Raw genomic sequence first — 25,900 nt, 5'->3', positions numbered from 1 at the left:
TAGTGTAATGACACAAGGTAATGATCGTCGATACGATCCTAATGACAGTGTGCGCTCAACCGTATCATTATATTGGACAACCAATGATCGTCCGACCTCAAATCTTGTGTAGCAGCTTACGTAAGCTGCTACTTGGGATATGTAGACCGTTTTAATCAAGACTTCACTTTCTTAAGCAACTGAGAAACATGACCTTAGATTTCCTTTGCATTTGATTTTTTAGACGCAGAAATCTTCTAATCTTATCTTCTAACAAAGTTTTATACTACAGACACAATCGAAGACCATTTAGCACCAGATTCTCTTGTGCATCAATCAGGAATTGGTGACATAAAATGGGAATTTGATACAATTTTTTTTAATTTGAATACTGAAAGAAATCAAAGCCTATCTAAGGGTTTCCAGAGTCATGGAAACCCTAAATTTAAACATTATCCACCACCAGACCTTAAATTGAATCGCATAAGCCCCAAATGTATTCGTGGAACATCTAAGTTTGCATGATTTTTTTTTCATTAATATTCCTCGTTAATGTATCGATACACCACTAACCATTCACAATAACGACGATACCACAATGACGACTTCCGTTAGTGTCTCAGGACCCATTCGAATTACGTACGATTCGATACACAATGATGGTCGAATTTCGCGGTGTAGTGAACCTCCATTGAATACGATATCGTTCGGCCCTCGCAGGGTTAAACAGCCTTTTCCATTTCAGTGGCATTTTGATCTCAGATTTTGGTTAATAGCCGTTTTGAAACGTCTTCGGTCGGTCGGTCGTGAACTTTGTAAGGGGGTATTAAGCTAAATTTTGTACTATCATGAAGTATGATGAACGCAGCTATTGGGTTTACGGAGCCACCTTCATTTGTACTCATTCAATAGCTTTTCTGCTGAATGAATGCCCTGAATGATTATATCGTACTCAGTTAGTAGTATAAAGGCGAGGTTACAGTAAGTAAGTAAAGTCGTCGTGGCCTAAGGGATAAGACGTCCGGTGCATTCGTGTTGAGCGATGCACCGGTATTCGATTCCCAGGCGGATACCGATTTTTCTAATGAAATACGTACTTAACAAATGTTCACGATTGATAACATCGTGTAATAAAAATGAAACCCGCAAAATTATAATTTACGTAATTACTGGTGATAGGACCTCTTGTGAGTATGCGCGGGTAGGTACCACCGCCCTGCCTACTTCTGCCGTGAAGAAGTAATGCGTTTCGGTTTTAAGGGTGGGGCAGCCGTTGTAACTTGAGACCTTAGAGCTCATATCTCAAGGTAGGTGGCGCATTTACGTCGGAACTGTCTATGGGCTCCAGTAACCACTTAACACCAGATGGGCGGCTGTGAGCTCGTCTACCCATCTAGCAATAAAAAACATTTAGTAAATACCCAAACAGCAAATTGGGATCTAAAAAATTCTGGTTAATACCAGTCAGGTTAACATATCCGAACTGTGAAATTATTTAGAGGCTTCATTTATACAACAAGTATCAAGAAACATAATTGTTGAGTTTATCGTTTTCTCGAAAACAGGTCCTGGTTTTTGGGGCCTAATAAACCCGCAATGGAGTATGTGCAACAAAGGAAGAAGACAGAGTCCAGTAAACGTGGAACCAGATAAACTACTCTTTGACCCGTGGCTTAGAGAAATCCAATTCGATAAACATAAGGTTAGTAATTTTAGTATACAATATAGAGGTTCTAGAGCCTTAGTTCCCAAAATAGTTCAGATTTGCAATTTGGAACTTTGCAAGTTTTATTACATCACAGAATAACTGAAGACTTTAGGCAGATAATAATATAATATTAAGTCATAGGTACTGCGCTTTCTCGCGAATTGGTACTAATGTTGTCAGCACGAATTTTAAGCCCCTAGAAATGGGTACAATCATACGGTCTATTCCTGCTACGAAGCGGTCTTAAGTTACAGTTTGACAATGATCAAACAAGAAAATAAAGTACATGACTCAAGATGCGTGGTCAATGCATTCTATTTGTAATGTTTACATTTCTTTTTTTATTTATTTACCTTGTAGGCAGACGAGCATACGGCCCACCTGATGGTGAGTGGTTACCGTCGCCCATGGACTTCAGCAATGCCAGGGGCAGAGCCAAGCCGCTGCCTAGCTTCTTTTTCCCTACCTATGCTTATAGCCTTGAGAGGCTATTTCAGCGTAACCTTAACTAGTTGATGAGCTCACGGGGCTCAAACCTGACGATGCTAACACGAACCCTAGCAAGAGCCGTGCTTCGCAGAATCTACCACCGGATCGGAAACGCGACCCACTGAGAAGATCCGGCGAGAAACTCAGTGGGCTGTGTCTGAGAGTTTTGTGTGGCAAGGTTGGACGAACGGTGTCAAATCTATAGACATTAAAAACCCTCATACACAGCCCACTGAGTTTCTCGCCGGATCTTCTCAGTGGGTCGCGTTTCCGATCCGGTGGTAGATTCTGCGAAGCACGACTCTTGCTAGGGTTCGTGTTAGCAACGTAGTCAGGTTTGAGCCCCGTGAGCTCACCTACAAACGTTAGGGCGAAGCTGAAATAGCCTCTCAAGGCTATCAGCATAGGTAGGAAAGAAAAAAAAAACCACACAAAAAACTTCAAGCGTCTTATCAAATTTTCAAACACCTAAATTGCCGTTTCGAATCTTATCACAACATGTAAAACGCGTATAAATAATATAAGCGTAGTCGGCGATACCGCAGCGCAGTACGGAGGTAATCCGGCATTTAAACATGGTAAGCTCCGCGTACTGCGCTTGTCGCATTTGCATATTTGCATTGTAAAAATGTAAAATAGTTTACGGGTAAAATAAATCTGCATTGTTTTAAATGTCGCTCATTCGAAAAATAATTAGTGCTTCGGTTTCAAGGAACGCCTACATAATATGTAATAATTTCGATGTGTTGTATTTTCATCATAAAGGAAACAATGTAAAAAATGAGGAATTAATTGAATATGCCATTTCGAAAAGGGCATATGTCGCATATTTTGTCAAATACGTTTTTTCATATACATGTAGCTTTAAGGCTTACCTACACCCATTTTATAATAATTCCAGTAATTTTCAATTGATAACTAACACTAAAGTATATCTTAAAAATTTAATATTTTAAAATTTACACTGCTTTACAAAATAATTAGTTGTTTTCATTTCCCGAACATTTTACATTTTCAGAGATGTGCCCTTTTCGAAATTGCATATTCAATTAAATTGCATATTGAAGTAATACGATTAGATACTATGATCTGGCCTATTTCTAATGGAAGGTAATCATGGGTCCAGCTAGGACGGCGAGACAAATATTACAAAATAAAAAAACTATGTGCACATATACATAATAATATATAACTACATATATATGTACGAAATTGAGATTCGAAATACAAAAAAGACGGTGAACGGATACTCATACGCAGATACAAAACTCATTAATTATTTTATTCTCACTTATTTTTAACAAAACACAAGTCTTTATTTAAAAAAATATGTACGATAAAAGTGGTTTTGATCATTCCTGTATCTTCTTTGTAATGAAATAAAAAAGAAACTATTCGATTCTACTTTATCTCTAACAAACTAGACCCACATGATCTTAACCTGCTGTCGAAACCCGCTCAAGTGAACCGCTGCCCATCTGAACAAAAACAATTTTTATCTAATTTTATTACAATTTCCCTTAATAAAATGAAGTTTACAAACGATTGGTGAATTATAATAATCAAATATTAGAAACAAGAGGTCATTAACGATAATTAAATTCAATTCGGTTTGCATATTCGTAATAGATTCGACAACTATTCCATGTGTATTCGAGTAATGAATATTGTTGTACGGAATTATACATTAAGAGTGAATTACAATTGGCGCAATGACATGCAAATTTATACGCTCGCAATAGTAGTATAGTCGTTGTCTGACTGTCGGCACAGAGTGATTTCCGTTTTTCATGCATATGTAGGTACATACATGTCTATGTAACTTAAGAAATAAATGCATGTTGTCAATTCATTGCATATATGCGTATGCATTGTAATATATGGATCCTCCTCGAATCGTGTTCCTCATGTCTGAGGGTCGTGACCACCATCACCCATGAGCTTCAATCTTAAGATGTTTTTTCACTTTCCCCTGTCCATGCGTCATGTCCGTGGACAGCCTTCCAGACTAACGTGTCGATAGTGAAGCAACTGGGCATCAAAATCAGACTGTCTACTGTATATCTGAAGCGGATCCTCGAATATTTTGGTCACATTGCGAGGAAAGACGGCGATAACCTGGAAATATATGGATACACGTTGGATAATACGACGCTAATGATAAATTAAATGTAATTTAAAATGTTAAATGTATTTTGAAATATTTAAAAATAAATATTTTGACTAAGTATTACAAAAGTTTGGAGTGCATTAAATTTTTAGGCAAGTTCACAGCAAACATTTTGTTTATAATTAATTCTCTTGTAATTCAACTCAAGTTGACTAATTTTAAAACATGAGTCACTTAATAGCACTAGCAATTCTAAAAACTAATGAATATTACTCAAACAATCGCGACTCGTGGTGTGGCCAACCTCTTTAAAAGTTGCCGTAATTTTTTAGGAAAAGTTTTTGAGATGGCAATGCATATATCTGTATATATCAAAGTATGTAATTTTTAGTTAGTTGATTGATTGGTCGTAAAATAGAATTAATTTTGCGAATCCTTTATGTTAAAACAACACATTCACTCCAATTAAAAAATCGATAGTAGCTTCTACAAACCTTATATATAATGGTTTCACTATACTGACGTTTGTAGAGTAATTGCATTGAATCCATTGAAATTGAATTAGGTCAGAACAAGCAATTACATTAGCACAAACCACTATGTAAGTTACAAGATAACAAAACTAATGGTACAGTCGAATCAGTCAAGTGGACCTTTATAAAAAAGTTAGTAGCGACCAATTAGTAAAACGTCCTATGTACCTACTCGTATCGAGCGAAGCTAATCCTTACATTAAGGAGCCAATTTTTTCACGAACGATTTTCACGATAAAGGAATAAATAAATTAATTTGTATGTTTAATAAATAAATAAAAGACACCAAATAAACTTACTTTACTTTACTTTTTTACTGGTGGTATGACCCCTTGTGAGTCCGCACGGGTAGGTACCACCATCCCGCCTATTTCTGCCGTGAAGCAGTAATGCGTTTCGGTTTGAAGGGTGGAGCAGCCGTTGTAATTATACTGAGACCTTAGAACTTATATCTAAAGGTGGGTGGCGCATTTACGTTGTAGATGTCTATGGGCTCCAGTAACCACTTAACACCAGGTAGGCTGTGAGCTCGTCCACCCATCAAAGCAATAAAAAAAATCTACTTTACGGGTGTTAGACGTATTGTGAACTCGCATAGGTAGATTAGTGGTCCATTTTTCTCGTCCCTTTAGATTTCAGATCCTGCCTCATGGTCTGGTGATAACCGTCGTTATTAAAAATTGTGATATCTAAGGACAACCTAACACAAAACAGGCCGTAAAATTGTCAACCACTCATCTATCTATACTGAAACATTATTGTTCAAAATATCCCATTAACTCATCATTACGGAGTATAAAACAAAGTCGCTTTCTCTGTCCCTATATCTGTCGGTCCCTATGTATACTTAAATCTTTAAAACTACGCAACGGATTTTGATGCGGTTTTTTTAATAGATAGAGTGATTGAAGAAGAAGGTTTATATGTATAATAACATCCATTAAATAGTGGAGAAATCAATAATAAATTACAGATTCCGAAGCGAAGCGAGGGCGGGTCGCTAGTATTACTTTAAATCGAAACTATGCACATAATATTCACCGCGTTCATAACTTTCAACGAGCTATTTATTACGTCCCGTATCTCGAATCGTAATCTTACAAAAGCCCTCATTTACGTAATATTTATGGTTATCTTTTGCATAAACATTTTCAGAACTACGAAAAACCAGCCACTCCTTGTATTATCTATTTCGTTACACGAACATAAAATTTGATAATAGTGACTGGATCACATTCAATCGGAGCAGAAACACACGATAGATTTTATTCACCTATTTCGTTTTTTTTATCTTAAATATTCAAATAATTGGGTAAACATTAATGACATGCTTTTTTTTCCTAATTTCACATATAAATATTACATAACAATATGTTTTAACGCTGATTTTTGTATGAAAGTTGCTATAATATGGTTGTTATTATTACATGCCCGTTGCTATATTAATAGACCCATTATCTTGTTGCAAAGTCTCTTCTTCTCAGTGGGTCGCCTATCCGATCCGGTGGTAGATTCTGCGAAGTACTATCCTTGCTTGGGTCAGTGTTAGCAATACTCCGGCTTTAACCCCGCGAGCTCACCTACACGTCAAGGAGAAGCTGAAATAGCCTCTCAAAGCAAAGGTAGGGGAAAAAAGTAATAGATTGATACTCTAACCCAAACCAAAGGAGGAACCGTATTTGCTCGATTACAATCTTTTTATCCGCCTTGTTGTGGCTGAAAGAATATCTTGTTTGAAACAACACGGTCATTAATTACTCACTTTAATTAGGTTGACCTATGTATACAATGGAGTACATAATTATCATAAACATTTAAGACGTGTTTCATTGAAACATACAATTCGTTCAACTTGAAAATTTGCACAAGCACCGATGAGAATAGAATCCTTTTAATTTGTTTAAATTTTTGACGAGAACAAATGAAAAATGAAAAATATTGACTGCTATTAAAGCACTTTTTATCTAGTTTTTATTATAATTCACAATTTTTTTGATATTGTGTATTATTTTCTGAGCTATCACTAACTGCTCGAATTGGACTCTAATTATTTAAATATCTTCAGTGACTTCGTAAGATTTTTTTAGGAAGGACAATTTTATTTGATACCTTATTATGAATGACGTAAATATAGAAACAAAAATAATAAAAAAAAACACCTCAAAGCGTTCTAGTATCTAAGGCTCCTGGACGCCAACCTTCGCGTGTCAGCAGACAATATGTCATCTGTACTCAAAGCGCATAACTTTCTAGGCTTTAATCAAGGCGTGACCCATTGATTGATAGGATCGGCCCCTGTGGTGAAAACACCATCATTATACAGGCTGATTCATTACGTGTTACGAGTACGAGTTGATGAAAATCGACTCAAATCGTGATAATGAAAATAGAGCGGGTTGCAATATCATACATAGGCTTTTGTTATTGGATGATAATTTTATTGTTATTTTTGACGATTCGGGTCACAGCTTGTACGGTATTTCCGAAGTCCATCTACAACTATCATGTACGCTGTTGTTACCCGCGGTTACGAACGACGTCGCGGGGCGAAGTTAGTCTAAAAAAGTAGCCTAAGTTACTCCTTAAATCATCAGCTACCTATCAGTGAAAATCCCGCAAAATCGGTCCAGCCGTTCGAGAGATGAGCTGGAACAAACAGACAGACAGACAAACAGACCAAAATAAAAAATAAAATTATTTTGGTATATGTACTGTGTATACATACTTACGAATTTAGTAAAAAGTGGTTATTAATACACTTTTATTAGCTTCAGACGTATGTATGTTTGTAACATAATCTTTGAATATGATTTTGACCCCCTTCAAAACGTCGGATTAACTCGAAATTTGGTATACTCATTAAGGACCGATGAGAATTTAATATTTAAAAAAATATTGAATTTTTTTTTTAAAAAGTTGAAATTCGCTAGAAAATGAAAAATAAATAACAATTTTAAAAAACTAACAAAATACGCTTTTATAGAAAATCCAACTAAAAAATAAAGCATAAATTTTAATAAATTTGTATTAAAAATAGTGTAAGAAAAACTGATTTCATTGTGAAAAAAGCGTGGGGTGCTTTTCAGGATATTATCAATCCTAAGAAAATATGGCAATTTTCCCTACCCAAAAAAGAGTTTTACTGCCTTAATATGCTTTAATCGTCCCAGCCATAGTTGGGAAGATTAAAGTTGGCTGGAAAGTTTGAGTCAGGTTTGTAGGGGTTCAACAAACAGTTAAAATACGAATCCTCAAGTTCTTCGGGCACATCACTCGTAATGAAGACTCCATTGAGGGGTTGGTGGGGCAAGGCAAAGTCGAGAGTAAAAGATCTCGCGGACGATCTCCAGCACAATGGACCGACCTCATAAAATCTGTTACTCACTGCAACATAATTGATTGCGCTCACTCTGCGAAACACCGTGCCGCATGGCGTCGCATCGCGAGAACATCGGTATTGCAGGATCTGATTTATGCATGACCACGACCACTCTGTCAAGAGTGTACAACTAGGAATAAGAAGAAGTAGGGGTACCCGTAGTCACAAGAGCCTCATTGTTTAAAATAACTATTTTTTTAAATACCGTTAAAAATGCTAGATAAGTTTTTCATTGATTATTAATTTTAAACAAACCATTTTCATCTACTGAGTGAAATAAAGTTATTTATCTCAATACTTCCTTTCCTAACCTATTTGAAATTTGAATTCATACAGCAGTGAACGTGTCAACATAACCCGTTTGTTACTGTTAAAAGGCATTTACTATAATTCTTTGTAACGCCCAGGTGAGCGGCGTACTTCAAAACACGGGCCAGTCCCTGGTCTTCCGCGTCGAGAAAGACTCGAAGCATCAGGTGAACATCAGCGGCGGGCCCCTGTCCTACCGTTACCAGTTCGAAGAGATCTACTTCCATTACGGTATGGAAGACAACAGGGGCTCAGAACATCAAATCGACCACCACACGTTTCCAGGCGAGGTACGTGCACTTGAATACTTTCATTCTGTTTCTTTCCAAATGTGCGAGAATGGCAGTTCAAATTTTTTCGATTCTCATACAATTTGGGTTCTTGAACTAAAAGCTGTATTTCGCTCATTCCATTTAATATGTTTGATGTTTTGACGTGACAACGTCTTATAATTCGATGGAGCCGGCTGCACGCACGAAAAAACATGACTCATGCGGCGTTACCTCGCTCTGAGGCGTTCCATTTAAGGCTTGAGGTGCAAGCGAGAGCGCGCAACGAGCGACAAAGAGGCACAATCGGCCTCCGCGTTCGGCAGCGTTCGACATCTGTCTCTCTCCTACTTGAGTGAGCGATGCATCCGCGTGGACAGTTGCTATACAATAATACATTTACATGTTTTCGTCATGGTATGAAGTTCAGTGAAAAGTGAATGTGGTGTCAATTGTTTATAGCAACGATAATTGCGATAATTGAAAAATGAAACCATTCCATCGATATTTTCTTATGACGCTGTCACGTTCAACTATCGTCAGTAAACCGACTTTCCAGACAACCGATTTTTTAGAAAAGTTGTTTATGTAGAAAATAAAATATCAATATCCTATTGGCAATATAGTATACATTAAGATATTCTAATAATTTTGCATTGCAATTACGGTTACATTGAACGACTCATTGCCTAAGCCGCAGGTTTCCGGATAATAATTCAAACTATTCGAACGTTCGGATCGGGGGAACTATGCGAACATTCTAGAAATGTCTTTGTTCCATTACCTGTTCTAAGGTTTGTAATTAATATCTATTACCGTATTGATATACAATTAAAGACAAAGTGTAATTTTTTGTGATTATAAACATTAATTAGTAAATTTATGATTCGATACGAATCGGTTTATTTAAAAAAATGCACTCTTCAATCTTTTATGAGATCAAATCCAAACGCGAAGAAAATTAAAAGTAATATTTCGCATTCTCTAATTATGTAACCTAATATTATTAATTATATTATTATTCTTAATAATTATTACAAATATACATCCAATTATAGTTAGTTATTTTTCTTCTCCATTTCTTAAGCAAATTTTTCATACGCATTTATTTGTCAATATGCAATAAAACGAAAAATTTAAAACATTTAAGAAAACAAGAAACACGGAATTCCGTATGAAATTGTATTGTTTATTAATGTTTCAGTGAAGGGTAGCGTATGTTAAACATAGAAAAATACAATAATCCGTTATAGTCTTTTAAATTATGTAATCTATATATATAAAAATGAAACCCGTTTTCCGTTGTCACGACATAACATGAAAACGGCTTGACCGATTTGGCTAATTTTGGTCTTAAATTATTTGTTGAAGTCCAGAGAAGGTTTAAAAGGTTAGATAAATATAAAAATATTCGGAATTAAATAAAAATAACAATTTTGTTTTTCCTTTGATGTGTCCCCCGTCGGACGGATTCCTTTTGTTTGTTTTAAGTTTATCTTAAACAAAAGTTTAGGTCTTTTATTTATCGATTGAGGCACTACGAAGTCTGCCGGGTCAGCTAGTTACTAATAAAAAGGACTTTTTGGCGGGAACACGAGGAGTGAAGTTGTGTGATTTTGTTTTATTTTGTCTATTTAGTGATTCTTCAGGATTAAATGTGTAATAACGGTGGTTTATTAACTGTTTAATGTCTGTGAAAGTGCACTAATGTGGGAAAATGAAGCAAAGCCGCTGGACGTAACTTCTCGGGACCCTCCCAAAAGTCCACTGAAAAAATCTCAGTAAATGACCACCATTTTACTGAGATTTTAATACATCTCATAGCATCTTACCTCATTTCATTTAATTTCATCACAGTTGATTCATGTTTCAAATTAATCATCTTCATTTCATTTCATTTCACTCCATAATATAATTTTTCATAAAAATGAGAATATAAATTAAAATAAGACATGACCTAAAGTTCATAGTTACCAGGTCATCAAATCTCTTAAAAAAAAACTAATAAAAATATTTTCTGTTTGTATATAATTTAAGAAGCTGTTTAAGCAAGTTTGTTTATGGAGCTTCTGTCTTCGCTCTGAGAGTTAGTTTGATAGTTATCAAGTTGATATTGAAATACTCTATGATTCTCAGATCTTTATATGTAAATGTCAAGGTGGCATGCGAATTCCATGATCTATTTGATGATAAGCGATTACTAGAGTCAGTAGATACCGACAGCAGTGAGAATCGGGGTCATCATCACAAATCTCTCGTTAAGCCCCCCTATCCTACGTTTTAAGCCCGAATAAATAATGATGTCGCGATAGTAGCAGATGGTGGTAAATTTCCATATGGCCTTACACATTCCATTGATACAGTATTTTAAACTTACCTATAATACAATTAACTTAACACATCGCTACTGTTATCCATATACGGCAGATAAGAACAATTTAAACTACATTCGTGTGATGAACAGGTTTTTTTGATCTTTGTCGGAGTGTTTAATATCTATATATCGTTACGCGCTGGGTTTCGGGGTAAATAAATGTTTCAAAGTACAACTTAAAACTGTATTTATCATTTAGAACACTTCAGAAACATTTTAAAATTCTCAATTCGCTTCTTCCGCTTCGCTTCAGGCGATCCGTTCGCTGTTTCGCTTCGAGTAGTTCCGATTACTAACTGACTGCGTGCCATCTCTGCACCGCTTTTATAGTCGATAAGACATTCCTAGAATCGTCGAGAATATTCCTCACTAGACGAGTACCTTGGATGTGTGTTTCCGTTATCTGACAATAGATGGCGTTGTACTTCTCGAACGTTCTAGATGTTACTAGATCCTTTGATATTCGTTTCGGCTATTCCGCGATAGATGGCGTTACTGTTACCGGCGTAACAATTTGTATTTTAATGGCTTATAAATATGTATAACAATCTCTAGTTATTATAGTTCAGAGAATCTTAGTTTAGGATCAGATGGCCATATTTTTCTTGTTCTCGGTTAATATTATTAATCTATCAAAACTATGCATACTACTACTACTAAAAAATATTTTTATGTAACAAAAAACAACATAGCACAAATCAAAAGTGGTTATTTGTAACATCACTATGACGTAATAAATCATTCAATTCTACCTACAGTTCTCAATGTTAATATCCATTTAATGATTAAAAAAATATATACAAATTGGCTTTTAAGAGTCACAATGACACAAACTTGGAGGTGTTACTTGGAGTCTGTAAACGCTAACTGCGGTTTCGAACGTAAAATAATTGAGCGAAACTCCGTAACGACTTTTGATATTCGTAACTCGATAATTGCGTTTTGTTCTTTATGTATTTCAAAGTTTAATTGCCATTACAATTCGTTCTAATGTTTTTCATTGATGTTAACAGCTATAATTAAAGTGATTTCAACATTATTGACTGGCATGTTAATTGTTTTTTCTTTTCTTGTTATATTGCATAAGCTAATGAACTATACCATCTACTTTGAGATATGAAGTTTCAATTGGATCGAATAACGTCTGTTCTAATCATAGCGGAACTTATTACTCCTTCGCGGAAGAAATAGGGTGGTAGTACGTACCGGGCGGACATTAAACCAGTTTATTCCGGATTTGGGCTTAGAGAAAAGTATCTAACACTCTGGGGAAGTCGAAATATGTCTTGCGATACGGGTGGGTTTTGTAATAATCAAAACACGAGACGAACCATTTAATTAAAAATGAAAACTGCTTCAATTAGTTAACAGTGAATAAAATTTTGTCAACTTTCGAACCTTTGCGTGGGGTGTTAATGCTCCTCTCAAATTATCATCTCGAAGCTACTTTTCAACTGACATTACGAGTTCTGACTGACATTACGAGCTTTCGTGCTTATTCGAAATTTCGAGCATTTTAATCTGAAAGTATTCCACAAAAGTTTGAGTTAATAAATTAATATTGTGTTTTGTATGTCATTATGATACTGACTTCAAGATTATTTTCGACTTAATTCCGCGTTTGTGATATAAAATGCTCCATTTTAATTACATTACAATTTTGGCTGTATCGAATCCATTTTCGGTTATGCTGATTACGGAACGCTTAACCGCAAAAGGTTTTTTCATCAACTATACTGAGACCTTAGAACTCATATCTCAAGATGGGTGGCAGCATTTACGCTGCAGATGTGTATGGGCTCCATTAAACCACTTAACACCAGATGAGCTGTGAGCTCGACCAACCCCTCTAAGCGATAAAAAATAAAAAATAAATCCACGAAAACCCTATTAAATGACTTGGTTATTTTTTACCTATAAAAAAATAAAGTGAGTCGTAAGATTCTTGACTTATTTGTGCCGACTATAAAGGTTCCTAAATGCAGTACTAGTAAATAATAAATATAGTTATTTCTGTAGATCCAGCTCTACGGATTCAACAAGGAACTCTATCACAACATGTCCGAAGCGCAACACAAATCCCAAGGAGTGGTTGGAATATCACTTATGGTCCAGGTAAATTTATTTCAAGATCTTAAATTTATGTAATAAGAAATAATTTACAGATTTTAAGATTGTATTAGGAATTGTTAGCTATAATAGCTCCAGTATATTTTTTTAGCCTTAACTGGTGAACAAACTCATAGCTAGACTGCTGTTAAGTGGTTACCCATAGACATAACAACTTGAATTTCGCTAATTCAAAAAGTTTAAAAGTTTAGAAAGCTTAGAAGTCATCGTGGCTTAACGGATAAGACGTCCGGTGCATTCGTATCTAGCGATGCAACGGTGTTCGAATCCCTCAGGCGGGTACCAATTTCTCTAACGAAATACGTACTTGACAAATGTTCAGAATTGACTTCCATGGTGAAGGAATGACATCGTGTAGTAAAAATCAAACCAGCAAAATTACAATTTGCATAATCACTGGTGGTAGGACCTCTTGTGAGTCCGTACGGGTAGGTACCAACACCCTGCCTATATCTGCCGCCGAGCAGTAATGCGTTTCGGTTTGGAGGGTGAGGCAGCCGTTTTACCTATACTGAGACCTTAGAACTTATATCTCAAGGTGTGTGGCGCATTTACGTTGTAGATATTTATGAGCTCCAGTAACCACTTAACACTAGGTGGGCTGTGAGGTCGTTCACCCATCTAAGTAATAAAAAAAGTATTATATAACGGCAATGCCACCCTTCAAACACAGCAATCCTGGAAACCACTCACAAGACGCCTTACCGCAAATAAGATCTAGACAATCAACTGAAATGATATATCTACTCGGATACGACATTTTCGAACACCTCTTAGAAACAAAAGATTTTTCGTTTCATTATTATTGTGTAAAAAAAACCTCACTAACTTATTATATATTTTTTAGATCGGGGAACCAACTAACAAGGAACTGCGACTGATAACTAGCGCCTTCAACAAAGTTACTTACCGAGGTAATATAATGTTTTATTTATATTTTAATCACATTTCATGCCTAAATTAAAAATCTTAATTACATTTCATTTATAAATTTTAAATATACTTAATTTATTTAAATTCATTCAAAGCAATGGAAAGCTGTGATGTCTCTATATTTCTTTTTAGTTACTGTCTACGACCAGATGCATCGTAGGTTTTTTTTTTGCTTATACCGGCCCACGAGCTTACGGCCGATTTGATCTAGAGTGGTTACCGGGATTCAACCACCGGCACTTTCGCATTCCTTGCTATGAGTATACCGAAACCTTATCCGTCATGCTAAAACGACTTCAAGCGTCATCCATTACAGCGAAATACAGCAGGAAGAACCTAAATTATAATTTTAAATTTTTAATAGGCAGCTCCTACCCAATCAAGCATCTGCCTCTAAGTTCTTTGCTGCCGAACACCCAGCAGTACCTTACTTATGAGGGCTCGACCACCCACCCGGGTTGCTGGGAGACAGCTGTTTGGATAATATTCAACAAACCCATTTATATCTCTAAGCAAGAGGTATGAATTAAAAAGAAAACACTGCTTTGTATTCAATAAATCGCAGACAACTTACTCCTCTCTCTTGGAACGGTTGGTTGTGTATTAGTGCTGTCAAAAAATATACGTCCATTGCGTCCAAATGTGAAACTACTATTTTCTTTGCTTTGCTGCAAAGCCAAGTATGTTATATACGTTTTATTTTTCAACAAATTCATCTAGCCTATTTAGAATACATGTACCTATGTATAAGCACAAAAAGAAGTGACGAACTCATTCACACGAAAGAAAATTCACCAGAACATTTTTCCTTGAAAAAAAAGCTGATTAAAGATCTCAAGGTCTACGTGATTTTAAAGGGTTACCACAACCCATAGACATCATAACGTAAATTTTAGGCCACAACAAAATAAATCTAAACTTTTCCTTACAAGAAGTTGATTTTGTTTTTATTTCGTAGATGTATGCACTCCGAAGACTGATGCAAGGGTCACAGTTGACTCCAAAAGCCCCACTGGGTAACAACGCTCGTCCCGTCCAGCCACTCCATCATCGCACCGTAAGAACGAACATCAACTTCAATAAACAAGGAGTACAGGTATGAATACTATTGACAATAAGGATTTATCGCAACTACTTTTCAATTTCATTTCCGCAATGAAGTATCGAGCATTATTAAGACGTTCATAACACCTAAATCTTCTTCTACTTGCATTTATAGTCAGCAATTTATTTCTGGCAATAGTTGAGATCAGCATGTCAGCAGCTAGAGAAAGTCTGAAAGTGGCACCTGTGACAGAGAAGTTAAGAAGTGCGCGTTTCGGATGGTATGGACATGTGATGAGACGAAATGACAATGGGGTTGTTAAGTGAGCTTTAACTATGAATGTGGAAGGCTTTAGGGGAAGAGGTAGACCTAAGAAGAAATGGATGGATTGCTTTTTTAATTGCTTAGATGGCCGGATTAACTCTCTGCAGACCTATTTTTAAGTGGTTACCGGAGCCAAAAGATATAATAACGAAAATGCCGTCACCTACCTTTAGAAATGAGTTCTTTGTCTCCTTTTACCATCCAACGACTGCCCCACCCTTCAAACCGAAACGCATTACTGCTATACAGCTGAAATAGACAGGGTGGCGATAAATACCCGTGCTGGCTCACAAGATGCCCTGCCACCAGTAAAAGCTCACATTACGTCATATCTGCCAAAGAGTTCAAATACTGCTAGAAACAACTATGAAAATGAACATTAAAACTTTCACTATATATTCTGTAGAATACGTGGTAGGTACGAAGCAACGAATAGCCACTTAGCGTAACGCTCTGGCCGTAACTCAAGTTAACCACAGTGTTATCTCAGAAATGAGCATTCCCGTACAGCTAGCTGTAAATAAGCACAATAATAGAGCGGTTCAGTTCAAAGACTGTTTGTCACTCGTTTATTACCATCGTATAATAAAAGGTGGATAAGATTACTAATTGTTTATTTACAAAGGGACATATTCTTTGACGGAAACAAATAGTAACTGACCTTTTATTATCTGTTTCTTTGTTGTTGCTGTTATTAAAACCAAACGTTGTAAATCAAGAAAAACCAAAATAAAAAACGGTGTGGCCATAGTTGAAGTATAGAAATGAGATTTAGACCTCATGTCTCAATGTTCTTCTTCTTCTTCTTTGTCGTTTCCTCATTACTAAGGGTCGTGACCACCTTGGTCCAGTTTTTGCACCAGCTTCCTCCAATGCTGCCTGCATTCGGCCTGCTTAATGGCGCCCGGGACGCTGGTGTTTGTGGCCTCCTTGATAATGTCCGTCCACCTGGTTGGCAATCTTCCTCGACTTCTCTTTCCTTCCACGTGACCTACAACTATTAATTTTTCCAAGTTCTCTGGATTTTGTCGGGCCACGTGTCCGAAGTACTTGAGGGGACGCTGCATACAGATTGTGGATAGACGGGTCTTGACGTTTAGCTCCTCGAGAATGTCTCAATCTGGATGTTTGTATTTATGTATCTGATACCTATTCTGCGTTCCTATAATTACAACAATCAGATGGACCGTGACAACGTAAGCAATAAAAACAATTGAATGAGCGCAAACTCGCAATAAGTCATTTGTAATATAATTCAATGGAGACAGTGTTGTTGAATTCAAACGTGAAATAGAAGCAAGACCTGAATGCAGTCGACGATTTATTCAGGTAACGCCCGTGAAGCAATTCACGTTGAACGCTTTTGAGCTTAATTAAAGGCATCTTAGCCCCCGAGGTTGATCTTTCCGTTGTTAAGAACAGAATAAGTTCAAGACCACTGTAATCCGTTTTTAATTTAGTATTTAGTTCGGTTTTCGCAAGTCGAAGTCATAATTGAAACTCCTTTTACGCTTTAGTCGTGACTAAACTCGGTGGTCCAATAGCTAGACGTATTAACTGTTGTGCCGAGGATCGTGGGTTCGATTCCCACGTCATAAATAAATATTATTTAAAATATTAAATATACTTAATACATTAACTTAATTTTTATATGTGGTCTAAAATAAATTATTATTATTATTATTAACTTTGATCTACAGGTCTCGAGCAACTGTCCCGATATGTACAGGAATATGCATTACACAGGTAATTTTCGACAATTACATTTTATGCGACACTTGAATTTCAATAATTTTCTTCTTAGTACACAAAAGCATGTTCAATTTTTTTGTCTATATGCAATTTGAGAAAAAAATTCAATTTTTTATTTAAAACTTTTTTGGATGGTGCATGATTTTTATTATTAGAATGTTAAATTAGATCTGGAAAAGAAAAGATTTTTGAATGATAAGTTCTATTAAAAACATGCTTAGCAGAATTATTATTTTATTGTATCAATAATTTTATGCTCAAGCAAGTTTTGATTGCACCACGAATCCTTTAGAAATGTCTTGCATATAACTGTCCTTTGCAAGTTTTATTCTTCTCACGATTTGTCTCTGTGTTTTTTTGCATGACGTGATCGTTAGATTAGTTGTTTTGTACAAATTTTCAGCACGATACCGCCGAAAGTTGCGATCGAAAAAAAGCGTTGCATGCAAACAAAATCGTAGCGAAAAGAAATGCATCAAAAAATAGGTATGCACCATACCTATTTACCTACCTACATACTATACACATTTACCTAGTTACAGAGCACGTTGTGAAGGTTAGTTCGCTTTTATTCATAAGTAGTGTTTAGTTTTACTTACTATTTTTGAAATCGTCGTGGCCTAAAGGATAAGACGTCCGGTGCATTCGTATCTAGCAATGCAACAGTGTTCGGATTCCGCCGGCAGATACCAATTTTTCTAATGAAATACGTATTAACAAATGTTCACGATTGACTTTTCCACGGTGAAGGAATAACATCGTGTAATAAAAATCAAACCGCAAAATTACAACTTGCGTAATTACTAGTGGTAGGACCTCTTGTGAGTCCGCACGTGTAGGTACCACCGCCCTGCCTATTTCTGCCGTGAAGCAGTAACGCGGTTCGGCTTGAAGGGTGGGGCAGCTGTGTTAGCTATGCTGAGATCCTAGACTGATATCCCAAGGCGGGTGGCACATGTACGTTGTAAATGTCTATGGGCTCCAGTAACCACTTAACACCAGGTGGGCTGTGAGCTCGTCTACCCAACGAGCACTAAAAAAAATAAAAAATACGCATTTGACTTTGATTTGTCGTACGTATTTATCTTTGTTTTCGCTCCACGTTGCATTACTCAATAATCTTTGCACAATTTCGTGTCTAATGGCTATATGTGTAAATTTTTGGTTGTAAATATAGATATAATGTGTTCTGTTCATTCGTTTATGGTATGTTCGTTTACTTTTTTTTCGTTGTTTGGTCAATGATTTCACAGTTCACCTGGTGTGGAATGATTACTTGTGCTCTAGACATGATAATGTTATGGAGATGATGTAATATTTCCCCCAAGTTTAGATGTGGGGTGAAAGTCTTAACTGTATTATTTAACGAATCAGAACGCATGACTACTTCGTGGCACAAACAAGCAGTATGATGGATTGTGTCCGTGTGGGTTAACAAGTTGACGCTAGCGACCGCGGTAATCTGATATAATAATCAGAAAGTGAAGTTGCCCGTTATCCGGTGTAGCCCAGCCCTTACGCGCTTTGACCCAAAAAAAGCAATGGAAAGCAATCGTTACGTATAGATGCTGTGGTAATCAAAATAGTCCTGACCTATCTCTGCGAATCCATTTGCTAATACTATCGTGTAAACACAGCCAATCACTGACGAATGTACTCAAGCTAACAAACGAGCCGCAAAAGACTTGTAGGGACCACAAATGTCCCCATAGCGACTAATAATTATATGTATGTGTTAGCGGTAATTATATTGCAATGATGCTATGTCAGTCTCGGGATTGTCGGGCTATCGATAGCACGTTAGGTTGTAATCCCAATATACGTTAGTCACTTAACTGAACGCGTGTCTTATTAATCTTTGCCCGATATAGATGCTCAACAGACTGTCTAGAATTGCACTGTTCCATCTCTCTCCGTGGATGTCGAAAAATACCAGTAAGGACTTAACAAGTAACAACCGAGGCTTGTGGAGAGTACTTAACGGTAGGCATCGGCTTGGCTCTGCCTCTAGCATTGCTGAAGTCCATGGGCAACGGTAACCACTCACTATCAGCTGGGCCGTATGCTCGTATGCCTACAGCGACAATAAAATAATAATAATAATAAAAAAATAGTATTAAAATTATAGCGGAAAACTCCCAAACATAAAAGGTAGCTTCTATTAAATCGGTTCTGTGGCCGCAGCTCTCTATTACATTTAGATTAATTATCCATTTACGTTTCAGCAACTCAGTGGCCGAGGGATCACAACATTCGCTACAGAAACATAGACGATCTCGCTCTACCGATAAACTAAAAAATAAATGGCTAAAAACTTATTTTGCCCCAAATCCAATAAAGAAGAATTCTAGATAATAAAATATTTTGCTTTAAATCTGGCTGGCGATCAGTAAAACAGCCCTTTGAACTTAGTACAGACTTCAGCTCTTTCAAAGGCTAACAAAATAAATTATAAGGTTAATCTCTACTTGTATTTGTACTATGACTTTAGGAGAGAAATAAATCACTTGTTATTATTTAAAAAAAAAGTACAACAATATGTACATATTATGCAGAAAAATAACTCTCTGACGATTTTCGTACCCAAGATGAGACGCAGGGATCGCCGCTGATGACTTTATGTATAGTCTATAGTATAATAATACTTATAGCTGAGTTGGTATTGGGCTTTCATACAACGTAGATTAATGTAAATTAGAATACAAGCAGAACATTACGTAAGTTATTGTTCTACAATTGCGATTACGTAGACAGAAATGTATATAGATTATTATAGATATTCCTAAATAATATAAATTGTTTATGATACATATAAATATATTATATTATAAACTAGGAACTGTTGTCAATTTAATAGGAAGGCGAGTTATGGCAAGAAACCCATAAGATTTATTATGAATTCTAAGGCTTGTTTAAGGTGAATTTTTCATGGGATCGTAGAGGTCAATTTCGGAACTGACCGTAATTAGACCGGGACCAATTTGAAGAAAACCAAAATTGAGTCTGACATATGAATTTTTCTTATTCATAGTCCTTCTGACTGATTTAGAAAAAAAAGCAATATACGTCGTGTTTCCTGTCTTATCAGATCAACTATTCTAAATTGATATTCTAATAATAACTGTAAATTAACAATTGTTTTTTTAGCAGAAAGTAAAAACAAAATACCTACTTGAAAATTATCAACCTGACTAATTCACCTGTGTAGCGAAAATAAAATATAAATAAAAAATATATTATTTTATAGACTAAGAAAAATAATTGGAGTAATCTTACAAGTGCGTCTTCAGATTACAAATGACAATAATAGAGCTCAGAAACGACATCCAAGTAAACATTTAAGAAAACAGAAATGTCAAGTTCAAAAGGCACTTCCATAGTATAGCATGTACTTATTTTAATACATTATAAGGAATATGTAGTATAAGGAACATTGAGACGATGGGCCCTTAGGGCCCTAAAGCAAATAAATTTTTAACAGAAATCTCCAAACGCTTGAAGGAGGTTACACATGATGCTAAGGCTGGCTGGTACTTTGCACAGAGAGTGAGTCTGGCTGTCCAACGAGGCAACGTAGCCAGTATCTTGGGAACTGTGCCTCCTTCAAGCGCTTTGGAAGATCTGTTCTACTGTGTGGGTTGGGTTATGTTAAATTATTTTGATTTGACTTTTTGTTAATAATAAAATACCAAGGAACATGTATAACGTAAAATAAATGAAATACGCCCAGAGACATGATCTGTTACCGTGGGCAGTGCCATTGACTCTGTCACCATCGTATTTTTACATCAGGAGATATTGTACATATACGAATAATATTTACATCATACGTCAATCAAAAAACACAAAAATATTATGACCTTAGAAATGCCGTATCTAACCGTGTGTAAAATAGCATAAAATACTTCATTATTTATGCATAGAACGTATTATACATATATAGGTTTATATAAAGAAAAAGTTTTATTTATTAAATATACATCCGTAAAACAAATGTAAATTAAAATATTAGTAAACTGCTTTTTACAAAATTTGCTTAGTAAACGCAGCAATGTCTAAAATATTCACACTAATTTGGTACTTATTTATTATGCAAAAAACACCACCGTATTCTAATTATAATAATAAAATGAACAAACAATGTTATCCTGCGCAAAAAAATTTGACTATAGTAATATAATCACATACACGAACGGATATTAACCGACAATTCTCGTCAGGACAAACAAAATTAAGTCAAATTATGATATAAATATGCTAAAAATACTCGTGAACATTTAGTTTACGTAAAACCTGTGTACAAGTGTATATATGTATTTAGATCTAGTATTACGTGATGTACTAAGAATCATGTAATTTCAATTTCAAATCTATCATAAAACGTCCACAAATTTTAATTATATTAATTCAATAGACAAATTAAGCTTGGTATAGATGTCTATAGTACGTTACGTGTCTTAGTATAGTGAGATATATTTTAGAATATTCATATGATTGTGTAATGGCCTTTAAAAATATATTCGTTATCTAAGAATTGTTTAAATTAAGCTCAAAAATATTTAAAGACCGGGCTCAAAAACTGTTTAATGCTTAATCTTTGTTATATTTAGTAAAAAGGTGTACCTAAACTACAAAGAAACCCTTATAATTTTCTTGAAAATCACTTAATCAAATATAATTTAATTTATAATGACGGAACATCATACGAGTAGATATAATAGATAGCTTATGAAACTGTAATGTACTTACGGAATTTGTTGTATTAGTTTAGAAGCTTGTATTGTAACTGATGTAAATAAAAAAAATGTTTATCATTACAAATATCTTTTATTTGGTACTAGCTGACCCGGCAGACTTCGTAGTGCCTCAATCGAAAAATAAAAGACCTAAACTTTTTTATAAAATAAACTTAAAACAAACAAAAGGAATCCGACCGACGGGGGACACATCAGAGGAAAAACAAAATTGTTATTTGTATTTAATTCCGAGCATTTTCATATTTATCTACCTTTCAAACCTTCTCTGGACTTCCACAAATAATTCAAGACCAAAATTAGCCAAAACGGTCCAGCCGTTCTCGAGTTTTAGCGAAACTAACGAACAGCAATTAATTTTTATATATATATAGATAGACGATACATAGAGTGCGTATTTTTATTTGATTGGAATAAACAAAAACAATTTAAAAATATGTATTGCACTTATGCGTACACGAGCGAGCATATGACACATCTATTGGTAGTAGTTACTGTAACTAATTAACATCAATAATGCCAAAGCCACACTCAAGGCGCTACTACTGCACTTAATCATTGTAATTATTATTACCATCGGTAACGGTAGTATTATTACGATCAATAAATTGATAAACCGTAATATTACTGCAATAATTAAAATTTCAGCCTATGTTTACCCTTATATCGAATATTTCCCGAAGACTTTACGATATAAAAACTTAGTTAAGCATTTCTACTATGATCTTTAGTCCCAGAAAGCACATGCGAGATGTGAGTTATTATTATTATTGTTTCAACATGGAATTCATAAGTATTTGGCTCTTACTGTTTCTAAATTGTCGAGCATATTTTTCTTTCTGCTTCCACAAAATGATTAAATTAGATTGAATTTTGTTGTTAATATAATTTTAATGACATGGAATGAGCGAACAGTTACCGCCTTCCGTTTTAAAGCTTTAAATTTCAGTTTAATAACTCTTGTCCTTTACTTTTTTTTTATTGCTTAGACGGGCGGACGAGCTCACAGCCCACCTGGTGTTAAGTGGTTACTGGAGCCCATAGACATCTACAACGTAAATGCGCCACCCACCTTGAGATATCAGTTCTTAGGTCTCAAGTATAGTTACAACGGCTGCCCCGCCCTTCAAACCGAAACGCATTACTGCTTCACAGCCTTAATACAATTATATATAAAAATAAATCTTAAATAAATAAAATGGCAGAAATAAATTTCAGCTTAATAAACCTCGTCCTTTACTTCAAACCGAAACACATGAGAACTTGGAGACAGAAATACAGATTAATCTTTAATGCATTCAAATATACAATCGGAGAGATTAGCAATAAAGCATGCAGAGGAAACGTTAAGATACGGCGATGCGGGGAACGCCGGATGTGTCCGGGCGGCCATGTTGTCTGCGACCCCGGTTTCCTCCGGAACTACGCCGTAGCTGTAACGCTACGCCGTAGTCGTCTACAACTGCAAGCACTAATGATATACATAATGTATCTAAATAACATTAATAACATTATTTTAATTAATGTAAGTTTGGATAAATTTTAACTTTTGAAATTAAGGATTTTCGTCTTGATATTTAGGCTACAGAGTAATCATTTCGTGTTGATTATGTTACGCTACTAAACGCATTCTAATTGAATTAAAGAACTTGATCTTACGTCACAAATTAACATTATAATTAAAGGAATTCAAAGATAATCAATCAGATATTTACTACACTTACAAATAAAATGGGAAGTTTTCTTAATTTGACTACGACTTTTGACGTTTTTCCTAGTTTTCCTAGTTTGACGACTTTTTTCGTGTAAAGTGATTAGTAGTAGCAACAATATAGGGTGTAAATGATAAGTATAATGGAGGATGAAAATTTGGTCTAATGGTTACGGTAAAGGTGTCAAAAGCTGAGACCAAGTCCTGTTTTTGCAAAAAGGATGGATTGTATTCTGTTGAACTCCTGGATTCCGAGATTCAAATTCGTGTGTACTGACTGAATCATTAAAATAAAATAAATCCTAATATATATCGCATAAAACGTCTTAATATTAGAATTTATTTCTATACTACACTTTTTCAAATAGTAATAAGCGGGGACGAGTCACTTATGGTAATTTCAAGGTCCCAAAATATTTAGGATTCCCTGTACCTTAGGAACCAGAGACTGATATAGGTTTAATTAAATAAATAGTTAAACTTGTAAGCGTTTCATAATATATATATATATATGAGGTCGTCGTGGCCTAAAGGATAAGACGTCCGGTATATTTGTAACTAGCGATGCAACAGTGTTCGAATCCCATGCGGGTACCAATTTGTCTAATGAAATACGTACTTAACAAATGTTCACGACTGACTTCCACAGTAAAGGAATCGTGTAATAAAAATCAAACCCGCAAAAATATAATTTGTGTAATTACTGGTGGTAGGACCTCTTGCGAGTCCGCACGGGTAGGTACCACCGTCCTGCCTATTTCTGCGGTGAAGCAGTAATGCGTTTCGGTTTGAAGGGCGGGGCGGCCGTTGTAACTATACTGAGACCTTAGAACTCATATCTCTATCTTATATATATCTCCGACGCATCGTGCTGTCTCGCTACTCAATGGCTTGCTAGCCTATGCTCCGGAAATGGATATATTCCATGATGGTTTGCAGCGATACAATGTGAATAACGTCGCAATCCTTGGACATTTGAGGTCGAAGTCTCAATTGTATTGTAAAACAGCTGTGCCACATTTAAAACTGGAATGCATGATTTCTTCACCACATAAATATGCGGGATTCCATTCCAGAGAGCCCCGAAACTAATATATGGCTGCATAAAAAATACTGCTATGTACTTAGAAACAAGGTCTGAAATCAATCGCATTTACATAATCACTATTCACAAACAACTGACTAGTTTAGGAGAAACATGTTCCCAACAAGCTAAGTGTATTCAATAATATGCAACTAACGCGGGAAATTCCGCGGCCGGAAGTGGACGCCGGCCATATTGTTTGTGCACTAACATCCGGTGCGGCACTCGTCTTCCTGCGGCATGTCGCCGCATTAACTTGTTTTTAAACAGTATGTAAAATGCCGATGAAAATTTCGTTTACACATATTTTGAACTAGTAATATTGTTGACACAGAAGTTTCTCGGAGACATTATCATTAACTACGTAACACAATGACGCGCGAATAGAACTGAAATTTTATTAATAATCACTCTACCATAACTAATTCGTATGTAATACTTTCACGTACTTTTTACTGGTGGTAGGACCTCTTGTGAGCCCTCACGGGTAGGTACCACCACCCCGCCTATTTCTGACGTGAAGCAGTAATGCGTTTCGGCTTGAAGCGTGGGGCAGCCGTTGTAACTATACTTATACTCAGACCTTAGAACTTATATCTCAAGGTGGGTGGTGCATTTACGTTGTAGATGTCTATGGGCTCCAGTAACCACTTAACACCAGGTGGGCTGTGAGCTCGTCCACCCATCTAAGCAATAAAGAAAAAACTCGTACATATATGTTCATGTGTGTGCTCTCTATACATAATTTAGAAAAAAATCTTAGTTTGGGACTAAACGTGCATGATGTAGGGAATTGTTTGATTGAGAGCTATTATTTCCCGACCAGACTCAAAAGACACAACTCCGCTGAGAAGGTAAAATAGTAACTAAATACATAAAAAATTGGCAAATACTTCGATTTTCTTTTCGTTGACAAGAATATAATATTCCAGACAGTATTGTTACGCCAGAATTTTACACTTATTATATAGTTAAATATGTTGTATTTTATTACTACTACTACAATTAGTCCCGAGA

The 25,900-nt window shown here is 35.8% G+C and overlaps 1 protein-coding gene across 4 annotated transcripts in view; it reads left to right on the top strand.

Annotated features, from left to right (window-relative positions):
• The window catches only part of LOC114239707 (Carbonic anhydrase-related protein A), a 172,589-nt gene extending 150,286 nt beyond the window's left edge, over positions 1-22,303 (top strand). For 2 of the 4 annotated variants that reach the window (XR_016325626.1, XR_016325627.1), the window contains exons 4-12: positions 1,545-1,681; positions 8,606-8,797; positions 13,170-13,265; positions 14,128-14,194; positions 14,578-14,732; positions 15,172-15,309; positions 17,283-17,328; positions 17,738-17,890; positions 19,560-22,303. Coding sequence is in view for 2 of the 4 variants with exons in the window: in XM_089739387.1 (XP_089595513.1) it covers positions 1,545-1,681; positions 8,606-8,797; positions 13,170-13,265; positions 14,128-14,194; positions 14,578-14,732; positions 15,172-15,309; positions 17,283-17,328; positions 17,738-17,820 (914 nt within the window). In the remaining 2 variants the exon portion in view is untranslated. The remainder of the gene's footprint in view (positions 1-1,544; positions 1,682-8,605; positions 8,798-13,169; positions 13,266-14,127; positions 14,195-14,577; positions 14,733-15,171; positions 15,310-17,282; positions 17,329-17,737; positions 17,891-19,559) is intronic. The other 2 variants (XM_089739387.1, XM_089739388.1) reach the window with 2 other exon arrangements.
• Positions 22,304-25,900: the final 3,597 nt, after the last annotated feature.

Source organism: Bombyx mandarina, chromosome A1 (genome assembly GCF_030267445.1).
Source record: "Bombyx mandarina strain Sakado chromosome A1, ASM3026744v2".
Lineage (NCBI taxonomy): Eukaryota > Metazoa > Arthropoda > Insecta > Lepidoptera > Bombycidae > Bombyx > Bombyx mandarina.
Note: the sequence above shows the minus strand (reverse complement) of the source record. Positions and strands in the feature narration are given on the sequence as shown.